Raw genomic sequence first — 21,050 nt, forward strand, 5'->3', positions numbered from 1 at the left:
ATACTCGTCGCCAAACCCACTGGCTACAGGTTATCTACCAGTCTCTGCTAGGTAAAGCCCTGCCTTATCTCAGCTCACTGGTCACCATAGCAGCACACACTCATAGCACACTCTACAGCAGGTATATCTCACTGGTCGCCCCCCAAAGCCAATTCCTCCTTTGGTCGTCTTTCCTTCCAGTTCACTGCTGGCTTGCTTCTGAAGCTAAGCAGGGTTGGTCCTGGTCAGTTCCTGGATGGGAGACCAGATGCGGCTGGATGTGGTGTTGGAGGGCCAGTAGGAGGCGGCACTCTGGTCTAAAAAAATATCCCAATGCTCCAGGGCAGTTATTGGGGACACTGCCCTGTGTAGGGTGCTGTCTTTCGGATGGGACGTTAAACGGGTGTCCTGACTCTGAGGTCATTAAAGATCCCGTGGCACTTATCGTAAGAGTAGTGGTGTTAACCCCGGTGTCCTGGCTGAATTCCCAATCTGGCCCTCAAACCATCACGGTCACCTAATAATCCCCAGTTTACAATTGGCTCATTCATCTCCCTCCCCTGTAACTATTTCCCAGGTCGTTGCTGCAAATGAGAATGTGTTCTCAGTCAATTTACCTGGTAAAATAACGGATAAATAAAATAAATGACTGGAATGAACTGCAAAAATCTTTGAAGCTGGAGACTCACAAATCCCTCACTAGCTTTAAGCACCAGCTGTCAGAGCAGCTCACAGCTCTACCTACCTCATCCCCATACTGTATCTATCTTGCTCCTTTGCACCCCAGTATCTACTTGCACATTCATCTTCTGCACATCTACCATTCCAGTGTTTAATTGCTATATTGTAGTTACTTTGCCACCATGGACTGTTTATTGCCTTAACTTAACTAATTTGCACTCACTGTATATAGACTTTTTTTGTTCTACTGTATTATTGATGTTTTGTTTATTCCATGTATAACTTGTGTGTCGAATTGCTATGCTTTATCTTGGCCAGGTCGCAGTTGCAAATGAGAACTTGTTCTCAACTAGCCTACCTGGTTAAATAAAGGTGAAATAAAATAAAAAGAGGATCTGAACTCAGCTTGTTCTACAACCTTCCGACAGCTGCCTGACAATCTATGGATTATGCTTAATGTGCAGACCTATCATTCAATGTATGAATGCAATTATTGTGAACCATTGTCAAAACTGATCCTATGCTGATCCTTTTGACTTAATTTAAAAAAAACTTAAATTAACAATACAATTTACAAAGTCAATAAACAGCTAGTGTACAAACAAATAACCATACAAAAAAACAGATTGTGTTTTGTTTACAATTTAGGCCAATGACGAAATGTCGAATGCGCCGGAAAAGAAACCCCATTTGTTAGGGTCGTCGCGTCACTGGCAGTCATAAACCGTACCTATTTCTAGAATTTATCTTATTAAAATCTCATTTTAAACGTAACCTTAACCACACTGCTCATTTGAGATCCAAATGCTCGTTTTTGCTTTTACAATACAGCTATCTAGCTAGTGGAAACCTAATTTGAATGAAGGATCAACTTCTTACTGTAGCTAGCAACTCATTTCTAACTGATTTTTTAGAGAAGAAGAATCGGTCAGTGTTTTCTTTAAATATCGAGGAGCTGATTAGCACAGTTGTGAACTTGTACATGTGATCAGTTCCAGGATTACTCGCTTGATTGGCAAACAAAGACCATCTTGCAAGTTAGCGTGCTTGACACTGATAGTATAGTACCAGCCAACGCCCGGTAGTAACCGTCGTTGTCTAGCTGTTAGGCTTTTTCGTCTCGCACCGTGCTCATATTGAAAATATTAATTATACAGTTTAAACAAGAGAAGGCATACGGGGACTGACCAAGGCTACTGCTGTCAAATGAACTGTCTGTCGGACCTCCCCATAAGTGACATAGGGAAGTGTGGGTAAGTGCATCATCGAACTAGCTTGCTAGCATTACACTTGTTGCCGGTAATTGTCAAATTACAAGGGCAATTAACGTTCTAAAGTTCCGTTCCCACTGTGGTGTATAGATTTAACTTTTTTTATTGTAGGTATTCTGTTTGTTAGAAATGAATGCACAATCATGACCCTATTGACAATTTGATTGTGCCAGTCAATGATGGACCGCCTTAGCTGAGAGTCTGAAATTAAACGAATGTATGATGCACTCTCCTGCAGTAAGTGGAGTGGATGTCCGAGCCTCGGGTCACTGTGGGGCAAGATGAGGCAGGGGCCGGGAGAGGGGAGAAAGAAGCTAAATCGGCACCACTGAAACAGCCCTCCAGTGAAGCCTCCAGGCCTGGACAGCTGGGGTTAGTACCTCTGATGACCCTCACAAGTCTTCCTGCTTTCAGAACAGTTCTATTATACTTAGTAGTGCACTAATGAGCACTGCTGGTTTAGTTTTGATGCCAGCAGTGCTCATTATAGCTGGAACTGTGCTGGAAAAGACAATGTGACAATGTGTCAGCGCCTGTACAGTTTGGGTTGACATGGATGTGTAAGAAGGGTATAACACACAATTGTTTTTCACAGGCTGCCCCCAGGCTCTCAGCTCCCTTCTACTGAACCAAGCCCCTCCCCGTCTGCTGAAGGAAGCGGCTTGCTGTCGTTGCCGTGGGAGATGGTGGCTCGCATCGCCTCGCACCTCCCGGCACAGTGTGTCATCACGGTCCTGCCACAGGTGTGTGTCAGTGGACAGCGTCATACCTTTCCTGGATGCCGATCTGTTTCTGCTTGATAACAGATCTGTTTCCCTTGATGACAGAGTTGGCTAATGCCATAAAAGACTGGAAACCATGCTAGGCTAGGGACATTTGAAAAAAATAAATGTTTGAGGGCGGTACTGGGCTGTCATGACCTGGTTACACAGCCATCATAGCTGCTGGAAAGGATCTTGAGAAAATAAAATTTCCAAGCCAGCCTAGTACTATTCAGGCCAGTCCTACAGTGTGAATCAGGTCCATGTCTCTCCCTCTACAGGTGTGTCACGCCCTGGGAAATGTGGGTAAGGACAGCACGGCGTGGCAGTTGCGGGCACGCAGGCTAACTGGCCCCAGAGCTTCCTTCCCCGTGGGGCCACGAGATGGCTTCGACTGGCCCTCGGCCTGCCTGGAGATGGAGGAGCTGATCGCTTGCTGGACGGGCCAGGGGGAGAGGGCTGCCAGGGAAGCCGAGCAGGCAGAGCGGGAGAGAGAGGTGGAGAGGGTCCAGGAGAGGGAAAGGGATAGAGAGGCCCTGGCAGAGGAAGGGATTGGAGAGTGGGAGGAGGTGGAAGAGGGCAGACCCCAAGTGGATGAAGGGGTAGATGAAGTGGGTTTTCAAGTGGAGGGCGTGATGGCGGTAGCGTGGGATAGGGAGGAGTTGATGGAGGAGGGAGAGATGCCGCAAGATAGGGAAGGGGATCTACAGATGGGAGTTGGGGAGGGAGAGGAGAGGCAGGAGGCTGCAGCCGAGGCCATGATGGAGGAGGAGAGAGATGATGAACAAGGTGTCCTGGAGGCCATCGAAGTGGAGGAGAGAGTGGGAGTTTTGGCGGATAGAGACGGTCAAGATAACATAGCGGGCCCGAGATTGGGAAGCGAGGGGGAGAGAAACAGGTCCAGCCGCGCTCCCAGTCCTCCCCCAGCCCTGGAGCGCCTCTCCCTCCCCTCGGGTCACATCGCTGAGGTCAACTCGGTCCTCTTGGTAGGGGGCGACGGGGCGTTGTGTGCCTCAGGCTCCCGTGACAGGAACGTGAACCTGTGGGACCTACGGGACGGGGGCTCCACGGGCAGGCTGCTCCATACACTGGGGGGCCAGGGCCTCTTCAGCACCCACAAAGGCTGGGTCTGGTGCCTGGCGGCCCGGGGACCCCTGCTGGCCTCGGGCTCCTTCGACAGCACAGTGAGGCTATGGGACCTGGGGGCCCAAGGAGCTGAGAGAGGCCTAATCAGGGCCCGGGCTGCCGTGCTCTGCCTGGCCCTCCCCCAGAAGGACGTGCTGCTGGCCGGCACCTACGACAAGAAGGTCAGCGTCTACGACACAAGAGGTGAGTGATTCATAAGATGGGTACTTGTAGTCTCGGTTCTATTAAATTAGATTACATCAGTCAATAAAAGTGAACACAAACAATATTAATGGTTATCGTATAAAAATAGACTTACTGAGGGGTAATTGGACTAAGGACCTTTACCTGTTCTAGTAATTTATATTTCTATGTGTTATCCTTTGGTTGGCCAAATGAACTGCCCATTCAGAATATATCATCTGATTAGAGCAAATCCAGAAACTATCAATGGGTTTATGGAATTTGACAGACTAACATTGTCAGATGTCGCTGGATGATGAGGTCATGATCTGTCTGCACTGCAGTGGCGGAGCCTCTGGTAAAGAGCCTGCGTCTCCATAGCAACGCGGTGCTGTGCCTGGTAGCGGACGAGCAGTACATCCTTTCTGGGAGTAAAGACCGCACTGTGGTCATCTACGACCGAAGAGCAGGGAAAACCCTACAGAAACTACAGGTACAAACCCGCATACATACACACAGTATAAGAATATTATTATATTTAGGGTTGCAAAGGGAGGGTGTATTACTGGAGACTTTCAAAGTATTTTTGGGTACTTCAAGTCATCACAGGTATGTGTAGACACAGATATAAAAATGAATACTGTTATTTATATATAATAATATACATACAGTACCAGTCAAAGGTTTGGACACACCTATTCATTCCATAGTTTTTCTTTATTCTTACTATTTTCTACATTGTAAACTAATAGTGAAGACATCGAAACTATGAAATAACACATGGAATCATGTCGTAACCAAAAAAGTGTAAAACAAATCAAAATATATTTTAAATTTGATATTCTTCAAAGTAGCCACCATTTGCCTTGACAGCTTTGCACACTCTTGGCATTCTCTCAACCAGCTTCAGCTGGAATGCTTTTCCAACCTTTCTGTTATCATAGTTTCTACAGATTGTAAATGAAAGATTTTTTACTAAAAGTATTATGTTATTGATCGATTGACTATAACTCCTCAAACCACCCAGCAGTGCTATTTGCAGAGTTAGCTCCAGGTAAACTTTTTCAGCCATTCCTGAACCTGCGACCAAAAACAAGCTACATGTGGACAGTACCAAAACAAGTCTCTTCACAGCAACATCTACAGAGCTGGAAAGGTTGAATCCCCCATATATATAACATTCTATGGGTTGCAAGAAGTTTGTATAATAATTAAAACATTCTACATTTTGAATCCGGTGTCGTTTTGCATATCAGTTCATTAACCACGTGCCATGGTTTCGGTACATCGAAAATCTCTGTCACAGCTGTCAAGTTTTGGTCCTTAAATTAAACTGGTATACTTTTTTTATTTATTAAAATGTTCTTTAACTCATTTTGGTCTTTAATGCAGGGCCGACAGACAAGTTCCTTCATTTCTCACCCTTCCGCTTGTGCTGTTTTGTCTTATTTGGTTCAACAATGACAGGATTTGGCAAGTTGGCACAAACAGATCCAGGACCAGGCTATAATATGTTAGTATGTGTGTCTTCATTCTGGTTTGTCTTCTCTCTTCCCAGCTGGGCTCCTACCTGCTGTCAATGTGCTACAGTGACAGTGAGGTGTGGGCGGGGGACAACCGGGGCATTCTCCATGCCTTCTCCATGCAGGCCGGTTTCTTCAAACCCCTCTCCCAGTTCGACGTGGGACACACCTCACTGGTCACCGGCATCCACAGGTCCCCTGGGAGCCTCTACACCTGCTCCGCTGACCGCACCATCAAGGTACGTCCTGTTAGCCTGGTTAAACCAGTCTGAATGCTGTGAAACAATGGTGGGCATGGCATTCTTTCTGGTTTATGCCAGGCATACACTACACGATTTTGCCATGAATTCGCCACGTTTTTGCTGTCCCAGAATAATTTTCACGATCGGGGTGAAATCGTATTAATTTGGACTAGGATCAGTACGTCTGGACTCATGTAGTTTGTTTGAGCGGGTCAAGGACTCACCAATGATTGCTGTTCCGTTCTCCAGACCCCTGTCGGAGGTCCCGATCAATTTTTTGACGTCAGAAATGTTGATTGTGTATCTTGTAGTATGAGCAGTGCTACAACGCGATTGGGCGAGGACGGCTGCCGAAAGCAACAGCGACATGGACCGTGGTGATGTTTTACATGGCTCGGTGCCCCGGTTGGGCGGAGTTTGATTATTTCCGACCATTCCATTGGTCCTTAAGTGAAATCTCCACCCACCTGGGAGTACCCAGGCCCCTGCAAAACAAATTCCAGAAATATTATATCTGTGTCCTACCATGACAGAAACCAAAAAGAGAATTTCATATTAAGTCCATATTCTGGGCCTCAGTTTCTGCACATAATAATGTGCACACTTGTAAAGCAGCTCACTGTTTGCGCGTCAGCATTTTCTTCCTACGACAACCGAGAAACGCAGGGTTGGGTCAGCTAAGGAATCATCGAGTAATGTGAGCACCCACGTCCCGGGGTTGAGGATGGGTGGAATAAAAGAACGGGTCCAAGTTAAGATTTAGAACTTGTGTGGTGTAAGCCCAGTATTAGTCAGGCTTACACCCTGGAGCCCACGACAATACAATGTCTTTATTGTCCATCTGAGGATGGTTATTTTTCTTTGGTGTCACCGTACAATAATTGTTTGAACATGTGTAGTAATATCTATTCAGCTCTGTTGTAATGGTGTTCTGTTTGGGGGTTTTAAATACATGGTTAGGCTACTTTATTGTCCTCAAAGCGGAAAATCATTTTCACTGCCCATTCGGTTGCAAACAACATTAAACCATTATCAAAGAGCGTGTGCATTGATGACATGAATGAACACATCCATGTTTCTTCATTCCCTGTTCCTATCTTATCAACCATTGATCTTCCAGGTGCACCTCCCCTGTGCCCCTCCAAGGACGCTGTGCACACTGCACCACCAAGCAGGTGTCAATGGGGTGAGTCTCTCGCATCACATTTTTCCTTTTGAGATTCTGATGGCTGATAGCCTCTCTCCTTAGCCTCCTACCTTGATCTGATTGAAGAAAGATCTGTTTTACTCTCGCTCGGTCTCTGTTCCTCTCCTCTCTTTCGCTCGGTCTCTGTTCCTCTCCTCTCTTTCGCTCTGTCTCTGTTCCTCTCTCCTCTCTCTCGCTCTGTCTCTGTTCCTCTCTGTCCTCTTTCTCTCTCTGTAGTTGAGTGTCGAAGCAGGAGTGCTGGCGATCGCGTCAGGAGAAATGTGTGTGGAGGTGTGGAGGGCCAGGAGGTGAGGGGGGCCACACCCACCCTAATCTACTTACGTTCCTGAAGTGATGCAAGATGACTGACGTATAATGGTCTGTCATTTAAATTATCTACTTTCTCATACTGTATGCTGTGAGAATGTTGCCGTGAAGGACCAGTGCTCTTAGCTTTACCCCAAAAACTATATACAAGCCAAACATATTTAGTGTGTCTGTGTGATTCCCGTGTATTTTATCAAAGAAAATAAGAAAAGAACACACAAAGGCTTCCTTAACTAATGTAAAGAAATGTAAAAGAAAAGGCCTAAGATAATAGCACTTCATGGTATAGTGTAGTTCTGTCTGTGTGTCCCTGTGTTGTTGACCCAGCACTCGTTCAAACGATTTCACATAAACTGAATTTGGGAGTTAATTTGAGGCACAGCACTACTGAAGGGTTTTAAACACTTGTACATGATTTGATTTTTCATTGGCCTGATTTTAGCTTGTTAATTAAAATGAGGACATTCCGCCACCAGCATTCCAGACAGTTGGTCTCTAGAAAACAGATTAAGTATTTTTCTCTGACAATTGAAACAGATTCGGAAACACAATGGAAAGAATGATTCAAGCCGTTCTGACACACTGATTGTAAAGTATTTTGGTCTAACTGTCATAATGTGTGTAGTGGCGTTCTTATACTCAGTACCACAGCACTTGTTTGTCAATTACACTGTTTTGAGTTCTTCCTCTTTGTCATTCTCTCTTAGGGTAACTACTTTACCAACTCTTAACGTTTTTATTTAATTCTGCACTGTTGAGGAAAGCGCTGTACTGTTACACACGTGACAAAATAAACTTTGATTTGAATCTGTAGTGTCCCAGCATCAACCTCGCTCAACTGGCTCATTTGAGTGCAAAACCCAATAGTACTGCATTGTTCACAAATTATTTGTTACAAGTTTTTTTTATTACACACACTGATAGTCTGAGGCAACAGTGTCTGTCCTTAGCAACAATCAATCTCCATGACAACTCCTTATCTGCGACCCTTCTTCACCTGCTGCAAGATAGTCCTCTGACTGCATAAAAATACCTAAATGATTCACATTTTGTAAATATGCTTTTGTGAATATGCGATGTGTGATTTCTTTTGTTATGAATAAAATGTTTACACTCAATCAATTCATTGTTTACCCTGTGGTTCTGTAATGTCAAGAAGAAGATGTGAACAGTTTGCTACTTTTGTTATTGAGACATTCTGGACTGCAAGCCACATGCTGAAGTTACAGCATGACCAGTACTGTACCAACCAGTCAGTTTATGCTTTAGCCAACACGTTAATGTCTTGTCTGACATGTTGAAGTAGGACATGTTGAAGTAGGACATGATGAAGTAGCCTGGCATCAAAACGTTTCACTGTTGATGATGAAGCACTGTTGAATGCAGCACCAGAGAGCGGTGTCCCGGGGCAGCCTTTCTACAGCAGGACACAGGTCTTCTTGTCTTTGAAGGGGTTGGAGGAGGCAGAGATGCCGGTGAGGAGGGGGTCACTGCGACTGTGCTCCTGACAGTACTGCACCAGCTGGGCAGCTGCTGTGGAGATCTGGGAGGGAGGGAGGAAGAAGTAAGGAACAGCCATAACTTAAAGCTTGTCTCAAAGCTGAGGTTATTGTACATTCAGAAGAAAGGTGATGCCCAATACAGAGTTATTGATGTGTCCTAAGACGAGTGTGGGGGTAAGTTCACATTTTCCTTGATCCGTTCTGCATCAGACTGCTCTGCACTGCTCCCACAATTTATCTTATTTTTGATTCATCAAATGAAAGTATTGATCAACAAAATTGTCATTCTCCAAATTAATTTGAAATTCTACTTCCAACTAATTAATTACACACAGGCTACTTTAGTGTACTCTCACCTTGATCCTCTCCATGCTTGCCTCCACTCGTAGTTGTTCCACAGTCCTCCGTGCCTGCATCACACTGTTATTGCTGCACACCCTCCCTGACATCCCCTCCTCCAGAGAGACTCCCACTTTTAGTCCGACAGCAAGCTGAAACTCCACCTCTTTCCACTCCAAAGTGAGAGAAATAAATTAATGGAATTGCAATCAATTGTTGAGTTAAATGTTAAACCTGCCGAACACACAGAAACCTGTTCCACCTCCAAATATGGATTTAGATTTGAAATAATAATGGGAAAGTTGCTGTTATACTCTAACACTAGGCTATGTGAGCCTACGTCCAACCGAGGTCCCAATTTCTGTCAGTGGCATCCGTGCTTCTACACCTGCATTGCTTGCTGTTTGGGGTTTTAGGCTGGGTTTCTGTACAGCACTTTGAGATATCAGCTGATGTACGAAGGGCTATATAAATAAATTTGATTTGATCTGGCCTCCCTTTTAACCTCTGGTCTCCCCCTCTGCTCTTTGTGGTTACTGTGGAGGCCACTTCAAAGCTGCTGTGATGTGTGTCAGGTTTAAAGGTTACACACACACAGTCCTGGAAATGTCACATCAACATCACACATCCCTCACTGATGATAAAAGAGACTGTGAGTGAGTGAGATTAATGTTGACACACATAATGATAAGCATAGGAAGGATGCATACAGAACACAATCTTTCACCAGAATGCGTTGCTACGTTTGAACTTTTGCGCTTTCCGTAGTTGTTTCGTGTACTGCATGGGGAATGTCAGAGCTCTAGACCTGTGGTGTGTTGCTAATGTTTTGCGTGTCTTTATACAATGATACCTTTTTAGTTTCAGCATTCTCTAATTCAAAAAACGTTATGTTGCTTCATTTGTCAGTGGGTGTAATTGTTTTTAAGCCAATAGAGAATGGCTAGCTAGCTGCTAGCTAGTTGCAAGCCAGGCAGTCCGCAGGCATTGGAGTGTTAGTTGCTAACTAACGTTTGCTATACTTACAAGGCAGGATCCTAATATTGTTGCTTGCCACCAGCTATACAGTAGAATCAGAATCGTTCAGGGAGTTGACAGTTGATTTAGCTAGCTACTGAAGAGAGTTGACTGTTGATTTAAGGAGTTGATAATGGTGCTGACACTTTGCAAACCTTTTCAACATGAACTACAGGATTCCAGCGGTCAGATCATTTTGCTTGTAGCTATTCTAGTTTTAGTGGCTTTCAACCTATCTTTGCATACACTTAGGTAACGTTAATGTTCAGCACTCTTTATGCAACCGTTGCATACCTTTTTGATTTGTTTCCTTGTGTTTGACAGACGGCATGGCGGAACAACACGCCCCCTTCGTGGCCATGGATGCGGTGCTGATGCCCAGCACGGCCCTCCCAGACGACATGCCCCGTATCAAGGGCTATGACTTCAACCAGGGAGTGGACCACCATGCACTGCTCCAGTCCTTCCTCACCACAGGCTTCCAGGCTAGCAGTGTGGCCCATGCCATACAGGAGATCAACAGGATGGTGAGACTCACTGGAGGCCATCTAGCCTGGAATCCTAACTGATATGCTCAGTAAAACTATGGTAAAACGGAGCATAAAAGGTTGTATTCCAGGCTAGATGATATCATCCATCTATAGAGCTTTAGGGAGTTGAGATGCCTGGTCCCAGATCTGTTTGTGTTGTCTTGACAACTCACAATGACCATAGGAGTTGACAACACAGCACAGGTCTGGGAGCAGGCTAGTGTTGTCATTGGGTCAGAGGATGTCCCGCTCTGTGTAGGAGTTGCTCTACTAGGTACAGATCTAGAATCAGCTGACCTAAGATCAGTGTACAGGGGGGAACTAGGCATCCTACTCCAAACATCCCAGGACGTATAAGGGGATAAGATGCCTAGTAATTGGGGATGTGGAGAGTTATGTTAGCATCCAAGTTGTTGCCATTTATGTAGACGTACGGCATTCCTTGTCTGATACTAGGCCTTGCTTTTTGAGGGATTGCGAGAGGAATAAGAAGAGGGAGAAATGTTTAAAGCCCTTTATTAGAGAGAGCTTTTATCATACTGTATGTGGTCTATATTTCTCTCCTTCTGTCATCTATTTATAACCACAGATTGAGAAGCGTCTGGAGCCGCTGGACGAAGAGGAAGGATGCGGCTCCTCCCTTTCCCATTCGGGCTGTACCATCTTCCTGGGGTACACCTCCAACCTCATCAGCTCTGGAGTGAGGGAGTCCATCCGCTACCTGGCACAGCACAAAATGGTACAGTCCTATACAGCATCCCACCCTCGTGTGTCAAATTCCAGTCCTCCAGCACTGTGTCTGCTGGCTGTCATTCCTCACTTGTACTTGATCAATGAAGGTGTTTGATTAGTTGGAGCTGCCCCCACCTGGTTATCTAGGTCTTAATTGGACACCTATGGAAAATAAAAACCAGCAGAGACTGCAGACCTCCAGGAATTAAGTTTGACACCCCTACAACATAAACACTCACTTCAAGATGCCAGTGCATATAGGTGATCGTATACACTAGTAAAATGCTACATGTGTTTGTGGGCCTTCCCAACAGGTGGACGTGATAGTGACTACAGCGGGGGGAGTCGAGGAGGATTTCATAAAGTGTCTGGCCCCCACCTACCTTGGGGAGTTCAGCCTGTCTGGCAAGGAGCTGAGACAGAGAGGCATCAACAGGTAGAGCACTATCACCTCTACTATGGATCGCAGATCATAATACAATTGAGCAATAAGGCACGAGGGGGTGTGGTATATGGCCAATATACCACGGCTAAGGGCTGTTCTTATGAATGATGCAACGCGGAGTACCTAGATACAGCCCTTAGCCGTGGTATATTGGCCATATTTAAAAATATATATATATTTTTTTATAATAGTAATAATTTCACCTTTATTTAACCAGGTAGGCCAGTTGAGAACAAGTTCTCATTTACATCTATGACCTGGCCAAGATAAAGCAAAGCAGTGTGACAAAAACAACAGAGGTACACATGGGATAAACAAACGTACAGTCAATAACACAATAGAAAAATCTATGTACAGTGTGTGCAAATGTAGTAAATAGGCCACAGAGACAAAATAATTACAATTTAGCATTAACACTGGAGTGATAGATGTGCAGAAGATGATGTGCAAGTAGAGATACTGGGGTGCAAAAGAGCAAAAAAATATATAAATTACAATATGGGGATGTGCTATTTACAGATGGGCTGTGTACAGTGATCGGTAAGCTGCTCTGACAGCTGATGCTCTACGTTAGAGAGGGAGATATAAGTCCAGCTTCAGTGATTTTTGCAATTCGTTCCAGTCATTGGCAGCAGAGAACTGGAAGGAAAGGTGGCCAAAGCAGGTGTTGGCTTTGGGGAGGACCAGTGAAATATACCTACTGACCAGTGAGCTGAGATAAGTCGGGGCCTTACCTAGCAAAGACTTATAGATGACCTGGAGCCAGTGGGTTTGTAGTGAGGGCCAGCCAACGAGAGCATACAGGTCGCAGTGGTGGGTAGTATATGGGGCTTTGGTGACAAAACGGATGGCACTGTGATAGACTGCATCCAATTTGCTGTGTGTTGGAGGCTATTTTGTAAATGACATCGCCAAAGTCAAGGATTGGTAGGATAGTCAGTTTTACGAGGGTATGTTTGGCAGCATGAGTGAAGGAGGCTTTGTTGCGAAATAGGAAGCTGATTCTAGATTTAATTTTGGATTGGAGATGCTTAATGTGAGTCTGGAAGGAGAGTTTACAGTCTAGCCAGACACCTAGAATATGTGGACAGCTACAAATACCTAAGTCAGAACCATCCAACTTAGTGATATTAATCGGGTGGGTGGGTGCAGGCAGCAATTGGTTGAAGAGCATGTATTTAGTTTTACTAGCATTTGGAGGCCACGTAAAGGAGAGTTGTATGGCACTGAAGCTCGTTTGGAGGTTTGTTAAGTGTCCAAAGAAGGGCCAGAAGTATACAGAATGGTGTCGTCTGCGTAGAGGTGGATCAGAGAATCAGCAGCAGCGAGAGCGACATCATTGATATAAAGATAAAAGAGTCGGCCCGAGAATTGAACACTGTGGCACCCCCATAGAGACTGCCAGAGATCCGGACAACAGGCCCTTCGATTAGACACACTGAACTCTATCAGAGAAGTAGTTAGTGAAGCAGGCGAGGCAGTCATTTGAGAAGCCAAGGCTATTGAGTCTGCCGATAAGAATGCGGTGATAGACAGAGTCGAAAGCCTTGGCCAGGTCGATGAAGACGGCTGCACAGTACTGTCTGTGTACTGTGTAGGGTAGCAAGGTGGAAAGCAAGGCCTGCTGTAGAAAAATGCTTATTGGAATGATCGATTATCGTAGATTTATCGATGGTGACAGTGTTTCCTAGCCTCAGTGCAGTGGGCAGCTGGGATGAGGTGCTCTTATTCTCCATGGACTTTAGTGTCCCAAAACCTTTTGGAATTAGTGCTGCAGGATGCAAATTTCAGTTAGGAAAGCTAAGGCTAGCTTTTTCAAACTGAATGTGTATATTGGTTCCTGACTTCCCTGAAAAGTTGCATATCGCTGGGGCTATTCGATGCTAATGCAGTACGCCACAGGATGTTTTTGTGCTGGTCAAGCACAGTCAAGTCTGGGGTGAACCAAGGGCTATAGCTGTTCTTCGTTCTACTTTTTTTGAGTGGGGCATGCTTATTTAAGATGGTGAGGAAAGCACTTTTAAATAGCGACCAGGCATCCTCGACTGACCGGATGAGGTCAATATCCTTCCAGGATACCTGGGCCAGGTCGATTAGAAAGGCCTGCTCGCTGAAGTGTTTTAGGGAGCGTTTGACAGTGATTGAGGGGTGGTCGTTTGACCTCGGACCCATTACGGACGCAGGCAATGAGACAGTGTTCGCTGAGATCCTGGTTGAAGACAGCAGAGGTGTGTTTAGAGGGCAAGTTGGTCAGGATGATATCTATGAGGGTGCCCATGGTTACGGATTTAGGGTTATACCTGGTAGGTTCCTTGATAATTTGTGTGAGATTGAGGGCATCTAGCTTAGATTGTAGGACGGCCGGGGTGTTAAGCATATCCCAGTTTAGGTCACCTAACAGTACGAACTCTGGGGGGCAATCAATTCACATATGGTGTCCAGGGCACAGCTGGGGGCTGATGGGGGTCTATAACAAGCGGGAACGGTGAGAGACTTATTTCTGGAAAGGTGGATTTTTAAAAGTAGAAGCTCTAATTGTTTGGGCACAGACTTGGACAGTATGACAGAACTCTTCAGGCTATCTCTACAGTAGATTGCAACTCCGCCCCCTTTGGCAGTTCTATCTTGTCGGAAAATGTTGTAGTTGGGGATGGAAATTTCAGAATTTTTGGTGGGCTTTCTAAGCCAGGATTCAGACACCAGGTTTGGCGGGGTGTGCTAAAGCAGTGAATAAAACAAACTTAGGGAGGAGGCTTCTGATGTTAACATGCATGAAACCATGGCTTTTACGGTTACAGAAGTCAACAAATGAGAGCGCCTGGGGAGTAGGTATGATTCTGGGAGCTACAGGGCCTGGGTTAACCTCTACATCACCAGAGGAAGGGAGGAGTAGGATAAGGGTACGGCCGAAGGCTATAAGAACTGGTCGTCTAGTGCGTTGGGAACGGAGAATAAAAGGAGCAGATTTCAGGGCATGTTAGAATAGATTCATGGCGTAATGTACAGAGAAGGGCATGGTAGGATGTGAGTACAGTGGAGGTAAACCTAGGCATTGAGTGATGATGAGAGAGGTTGTGTCTCTGGTGGCACCTGTTAAGCCAGGTGAGGTCTCCGCATGTGTGGGGCTGGGACAAAAGAGCTATATAAGGCATGTTGGGCGGGGCTGGGGCCTCTACAGTTAAATAAGACAATCATAACTAACCGAAATGGCAGTAGAAAAGGCTTATTGACATTAGGGAGAGGCATGTGTATCTGAGTGATCATAGGGTCCAATGAGCAGCAATAGGTGAGTCAGGGAGCCATTCGGTAGTCGCTACTACACTTGGTGAGCTGGAGACACGGCGATTCAGAAAGCTAGCAGATGGGTCTTCAGCGGCATCGCAATGGAAAAGCCTGTTGAAACCACCTCGGACGATTACGTCTGCAGACCAGTTGTAATGGATCAATCGGGGCTCCGTGTCGGCAAAAAGGGGCCAGGCCAATTGATGAAGTAAGTATTGTAGCCCAATAATTAGCTGGTAGACCTCTTCGGTGCTTGCTTCGGGACAGAGGCGTTAGCCAGTAGTAGCCACTCGGTTGCAGCTAGCTAGCTCCGGTGTAATGATCCAGAGCTTGCGGCAGGAATCCGGTGATCTGGTAGAGAAAAAGTCTATGTTCTGGGTTGATATCGCGCTGTGCAGACTGGCAGGTATTGACCGAGCTGAAGCTGGCTGGTGTCTGAGTTAACGGTGAAGAGGGCTCAAACCACCCAGTTGTTATTATTGTAGGTGCTGTCTAATACACTAAATTGTCACTAATCTTTTCTCTCTTTTCTCCTCTCTCCGCTGTCGCTCTCTTTCTAGGATAGGTAACCTCCTGGTACCTAATGATAACTACTGTAAGTTTGAGGACTGGCTGATGCCCATTCTGGACCAGATGGTGCAGGAGCAGAAAGATGAGGTGAGCTAATTTAACCCTTCGTACAGGAAATGTCATCTTCCGTGTCTGGGTTGTATTCATTGGGGTAAAATGTATCAAAAAAGTTTATCATCCTGGTGTTGCTGGTATTGTCACATTCATTTGACCTTTGACCTCTTAACCCTTTAGGGCACCCACTGGACCCCGTCCAAGATGATCCACCGTCTGGGCAAAGAGATCAACAACCCAGAGTCTGTCTACTACTGGGCCTATAAGGTGAGGACTGGAGGGGCTCACTGTTCTCATCAGCCTGTCCTTGATATAGAACAGGTGATATCAGTGGAATGAATTGAAACCAGTGCTCTTTGCCCTCTCTCTCCATTTGTGAAGTATCTTTATCATTCCCCTCTCTAAACTCACCAGTATAATGTACAGTAGGGGGCTCAAGCCCCTCATTGGCCTCACCTTACACTATCACAATGACCTCTACAAGGTTAACGGATCATAATATTATTGTTCATATTTGTTGCTGTATCTGTTGTTTGTGGGTACTGTCTAATACACTAAATTGTCGTGCACATTTTCTCTCTCTGCCTCCCTCCCTCCCTGAAGCCCTCATTGAGTTACAATAGGCTGTGTTCATATAATCAATAGATTTTCAACCTCTGTTGCAGAATGACATCCCAGTGTTCAGCCCTGCTCTGACAGATGGATCCATTGGGGACATGATCTATTTCCACTCATATAAAAACCCTGGGCTGGTGCTGGATATAGTAGATGGTAAGAGAGAGAGGAGACATGAGGACTGGGGTTCTGTCTGTGTACATTCCAATTTTTGTAATCCATGGCGATTTACCTGAAGCAATTAGGAATAAATGCCTTGCTCAAGGGCACATTGACCGATTTCTCACCTTGTCGTGTCAGGGATTCAAATCTTTTGGTTACTGGCCCAAAGCTCAAACCGCTAGGCTAGCTGCTGCCAGTTCTTTCCTTTGGTGATGTGAGACCACACACTTGCCTTGCTTTACATTGTAACTACAGTTGAAGTCGGAAGTTTACATACACTTAGGTTGGAGTCATTAAAACTCATTTTTCAACCACTCCACAAATTTCTTGTTAACAAACTATAGTTTTGGCAAGTCGGTTAGGACATCTACTTTGTGCATGACACAACTACGTTTTCCAACAATTGTTTACAGACACATTATTTCACTTATAATTCACTGTATCACAATTCCTGTGGGTCAGAAGTTTACATACACTAAGTTGACTGTGCCTTTAAACAGCTTGGAAAATTCCAGAAAATTATGTCATGGCTTTAGAAGCTTCTGATTGGCTAATTTACATAATTTGAGTCAATTGGAGGTGTACCTGTGGATGTAGTTCAAGGCCTACCTTCAAACTCAGTGCCTCTTTGCTTGATATCATGGGAAAATCAAAAGAAATCAGCCAAGACCTCAGAAAACAATTGTCGACCTCAACAAGTCTGGTTAATCCTTAGGAGCAATTTCCAAACCCCTGAAGGAAGCATGTTCATCTGTACAAACAATAGTACGCAAGTTTAAACACCATGGGACCATGCCGCCGTCTCCTAGAGATGAACGTACTTTGGTGTAAAAAGTGCAAATCAATCCCAGAACTACAGCAAAGGACCTTGTGAAGATGCTGGAGGAAACGGATACAAAAGTATCTATATCCACAGTAAAATGAGTCCTATAGCGACATAACCTGAAAAACCTCTCAGCAAGGAAGAAGCCACTGCTCCTAAACTACCATAAAAAAAGCCAGACTATGGTTTGCAACTGCACAAGGGTACAAAGATTGTACTTTTTGGAGAAATGTCCTCTGGTCTGATGAAACCAAAATAGAACTGTTTGGCCATAATGACCATCGTTATGTTTGGAGGAAAAAGGGGGAGGCTTGCAAGCCGAAGAACACCATCCCAACCGTGAAGCACGGGGGTGGCAGCATGATGTTGTGGGGGTGCTTTGCAACAGGAGAGACTGGTGCACTTCACTAAATAGATGGCAGATGTAGACACGGATGTCCCATGGCATGGTATGCAAAATGGGTCAACTCTGAGCACCTCCACCTATCAAACGCTCCGGCATTCAAGTCCTGAGTGAGGATGGAGAATTGTGGATATATTGAGGCAACATCTCAAGACATCAGTCAGGAAGTTAAAGCTTGGTCGCAAATGGTTCTTCCAAATGGACAATTAAGCCCAAGCATACTTCCAAAGTTGTGGCAAAACGGATTCAGGACAACAAAGTCAAGGTATTGGAGTGGCCATCACAAAGCCCTGACCTCAATCCTATAGAAAATTTGTGGGCAGAACTGAAAAAGCATGTGCGAGCAAGGAGGCCTACAAACTTGACTCCGTTACACCAGCGCTCTCAGGAGGAATGGGCCAAAATTCACCCAACTTATTGGAAGTTGGGAAGGCTACCTGAAACGTTTATCCCAAGTTAAACAATTTAAAGGCAATGCTACCAAATACTAATTGAGTGTATGTGAACTTCTGACCCACTGGGAATTTGATTTAAATTAAATAAAAGCTGAAATGAATCATTCTCTCTACTAATATTCTGACATTTCACATTCTTAAAATAAAGTGATGATCCTAACTGACCTAAGACAGGGAATGTTTACTTGGATTAAATGTCAGGAATTGTGAAACTGAGTTTAAATGTATTTGACTCAGGTGTATGTAAACTTCCGACTTCTACTGTACAAATCTCATCCATCACAAACTTGCCACTTGGTGACATTCATTCCAGATATCTATGCACTCAATAGTATGTGTCACTGTTTTGGTGCTTGGTTTTGTAGTTGAAGGGTGGTGTGCTTGGTTTTGTAGTTGAAGGGTGGTGTGTAATGTATTGTGCTGATAACACGGTCTGTGTTGTAGATATCCGCAGGTTGAACAGCAAGGCAGTGTTTGCCAAACGGACAGGGATGATTATTCTGGGTGGGGGCCTGGTCAAACACCATATAGCCAATGCCAATCTGATGGTAAGTAACTACTATTACTACGACTATAAAATGTTCTCTATGATCATATTCCTTAATTATAATGTTGGTGTAAATGATGAACTGTTCAATTCACCTATTTTCCTATCATTTTGTTCTGTCGCAACTCACCAGTTAGAAAGTTGACGTGCTTAGCAGTGTTGGGGTAGTAAATTACATGTAGTAATGTAAGTACATTTTGCAGTAGCTTGGTGGTAGTTGAACTACATTAAAATATTGGTAGTGTTTCCAGTAGTTAATGACTTTTCTGCCATGTAGTGGTGTAGCGAACTACTGTTCTTACCATTTGTAGTCCAGAACATTTCAGATTGAGATATTATAGTGTATCATGTAGTAGTTTGGATGTAGTGAACTACTTTTTCAAAGTAGTTGGTAGCTTGGTAAACTATATTTTCAGAGTAGCTTCCCCAACACAGGTGCTTAGCAACCTTAACTAACCAACCAGGTCAAACCATTTTATTATAATGTAACCCCCCCCCCTCCTCAGAGGAATGGAGCGGACTATGCAGTGTTTGTGAACACTGGGCAGGAGTTTGATGGTTCCGACTCAGGGGCCAGGCCTGATGAGGCAGTGTCTTGGGGGAAGATCCGCATGGATGCCAAGCCAGTCAAGGTAACTCACCAGCTATCTTATCCCCAGTCTGAAGGTTAATGAATGGAATAGAAAGTAATCTAACTTTATTGGCCACCCGAAGATGGAAATGTGCTTTTGGCCTCACCTTATGCTAATATAGATGAAGTGAAAGTGTAACTTGGGGTCAAGCAGGAGAGCAGCTCCCCCAGAACTCTTGATAGATGCATTAGATCGACCAAAGATAAAACACAAACTCACGTTGAACCTTTTCCAATGGCTCTTTCCATTCCCATCTCCAGAGATTTCTCTTAGAGATCTGTATGTTTAGGCTTCTGTTTCCTTTCTGTGTTTTGTTTCTCTCTCCAGGTGTACGCTGATGCTTCCATAGTCTTCCCACTGCTGGTAGCTGAGACGTTTGCTCACCATGCTGACAAGCTGATTCCTGACAAGAAAGAATAACCAAACTAACCAAGGTGTTCCCACTCCACACTTAAAGGAATAATCCACAAAAAAACTGTTTTTTGTTTCATTAGTCAACTGTTGATACAGCCCCAAAATGTTTTGCATGTCAGCAATCAAGTTTTCAAGATATAGACCTTTCAGAAGGTTGTTTCACTTGCCTCATCATCATGATAATGCATCATATGACAGTGATCTGTCTCTGCGTCTATTTTTAGACATGATGTTCTGTTTACGGACTTCTCTCGCCATTATTTCAGAAATAATTATTTGCTACGGGGTACATTTAGCGTAAGTGTTTTTGTTGTTGAATGACGTGAATTGCCATGTACCAATGAGGTGTGTGTGTGTGTGTGTGTGTGTGTATGCGTGCATACTGGCACGTTTGAGAATGACATTGCTGAGTGAGACATTACTATATGGTAAACTTATAAGATATGTTATTTTTTTAAGTTAGTGAGAGGGTCTCTTTAGGGGAGCATGCACTGTTATTCAAAGAAATGCTTACTGAGGTTAAATGTATTTATTTATTACCTAGTACCTACTCATGTATATCTCAGTAAATTAATGAAAACAACCTCAATGTTTCCATTATTACAGAATAAAACATCTGATGTTGTCTTACTACCTCTTGTTTTCTTCTCCCAAAAACGTTTGGCAATGCTGTAGTACTTGAAATGACCATAAGGGGTCTCCCCTGCCTCACCCACTTTGGGCACGCACATATACAATAGTCCTTGACCGCAACTATTCCAGCTACAGTGCATATCATCTCTGACAGTGATCTGGAGGCATTAGCTACCATTGTGTACATGGATGTACTTGCCAATCAGTCAGAATGTTTATACTTTACATGAATCAGCATCATGTGAGCAAATCTACAGCTGAGTACAGGCATCTCAATTCTGATATTTTGCCCAAATATTGTAGAAAGCGCTGATCTGATTGGTTAAAAGTCCAAGTGTAGAAATAAATAAATTGGGCAGCCCAATTTTGCTGTGCACCGTTATACATTTACTATATTTTATTGAACCTTTAACTAGGCAAGTCACTTAAGAACAAATTCTTATTTACAATGACGGCCTACCAAAAGGCAAAAAGCCTCCTGCGGGGACTGGGGATTAAAGATACAAATATAGGACAAAACAACACTACATTAAGGAAACAACATGGGAGCAACACATGACAACACAGCATGGTTGCAACACAACAACATGACAGCAGCACAACAGTTACGTCATATG

General features: G+C 44.4%; 3 protein-coding genes across 3 annotated transcripts; 2 read left to right on the forward strand and 1 right to left on the reverse strand.

Annotated features, from left to right (window-relative positions):
- The first annotated feature begins 1,341 nt into the window (after nt 1-1,341).
- Nucleotides 1,342-8,089, forward strand: LOC110486928 (F-box/WD repeat-containing protein 9). The gene is made up of 8 exons (XM_036941680.1): nt 1,342-1,913; nt 2,170-2,303; nt 2,527-2,674; nt 2,974-4,021; nt 4,345-4,493; nt 5,559-5,762; nt 6,886-6,951; nt 7,189-8,089. Exons 2-8 carry the CDS (start codon nt 2,182-2,184, stop codon nt 7,261-7,263), a joined length of 1,812 nt encoding a protein of 603 aa, XP_036797575.1. The 5' UTR covers nt 1,342-1,913; nt 2,170-2,181; the 3' UTR covers nt 7,264-8,089.
- Nucleotides 8,090-8,166: 77 nt separating this feature from the next.
- LOC110486935 (guanine nucleotide-binding protein G(I)/G(S)/G(O) subunit gamma-12) lies at nt 8,167-10,567 on the reverse strand. The gene is made up of 3 exons (XM_021558802.2): nt 10,431-10,567; nt 9,137-9,292; nt 8,167-8,821 (listed from the first exon to the last, which is right to left on the reverse strand). Exons 2-3 carry the CDS (start codon nt 9,227-9,229, stop codon nt 8,696-8,698), a joined length of 219 nt encoding a protein of 72 aa, XP_021414477.1. The 5' UTR covers nt 9,230-9,292; nt 10,431-10,567; the 3' UTR covers nt 8,167-8,695.
- LOC110486929 (deoxyhypusine synthase) lies at nt 9,828-20,375 on the forward strand. The gene is made up of 10 exons (XM_036941682.1): nt 9,828-9,932; nt 10,461-10,663; nt 11,256-11,405; nt 11,713-11,834; nt 15,686-15,782; nt 15,930-16,016; nt 16,415-16,520; nt 18,652-18,755; nt 19,261-19,386; nt 19,714-20,375. Exons 2-10 carry the CDS (start codon nt 10,466-10,468, stop codon nt 19,804-19,806), a joined length of 1,083 nt encoding a protein of 360 aa, XP_036797577.1. The 5' UTR covers nt 9,828-9,932; nt 10,461-10,465; the 3' UTR covers nt 19,807-20,375.
- The last annotated feature ends 675 nt before the right edge of the window (nt 20,376-21,050 follow it).

The sequence above is a fragment of the Oncorhynchus mykiss genome, chromosome 13, assembly GCF_013265735.2.
Source record: "Oncorhynchus mykiss isolate Arlee chromosome 13, USDA_OmykA_1.1, whole genome shotgun sequence".
NCBI lineage: Eukaryota > Metazoa > Chordata > Actinopteri > Salmoniformes > Salmonidae > Oncorhynchus > Oncorhynchus mykiss.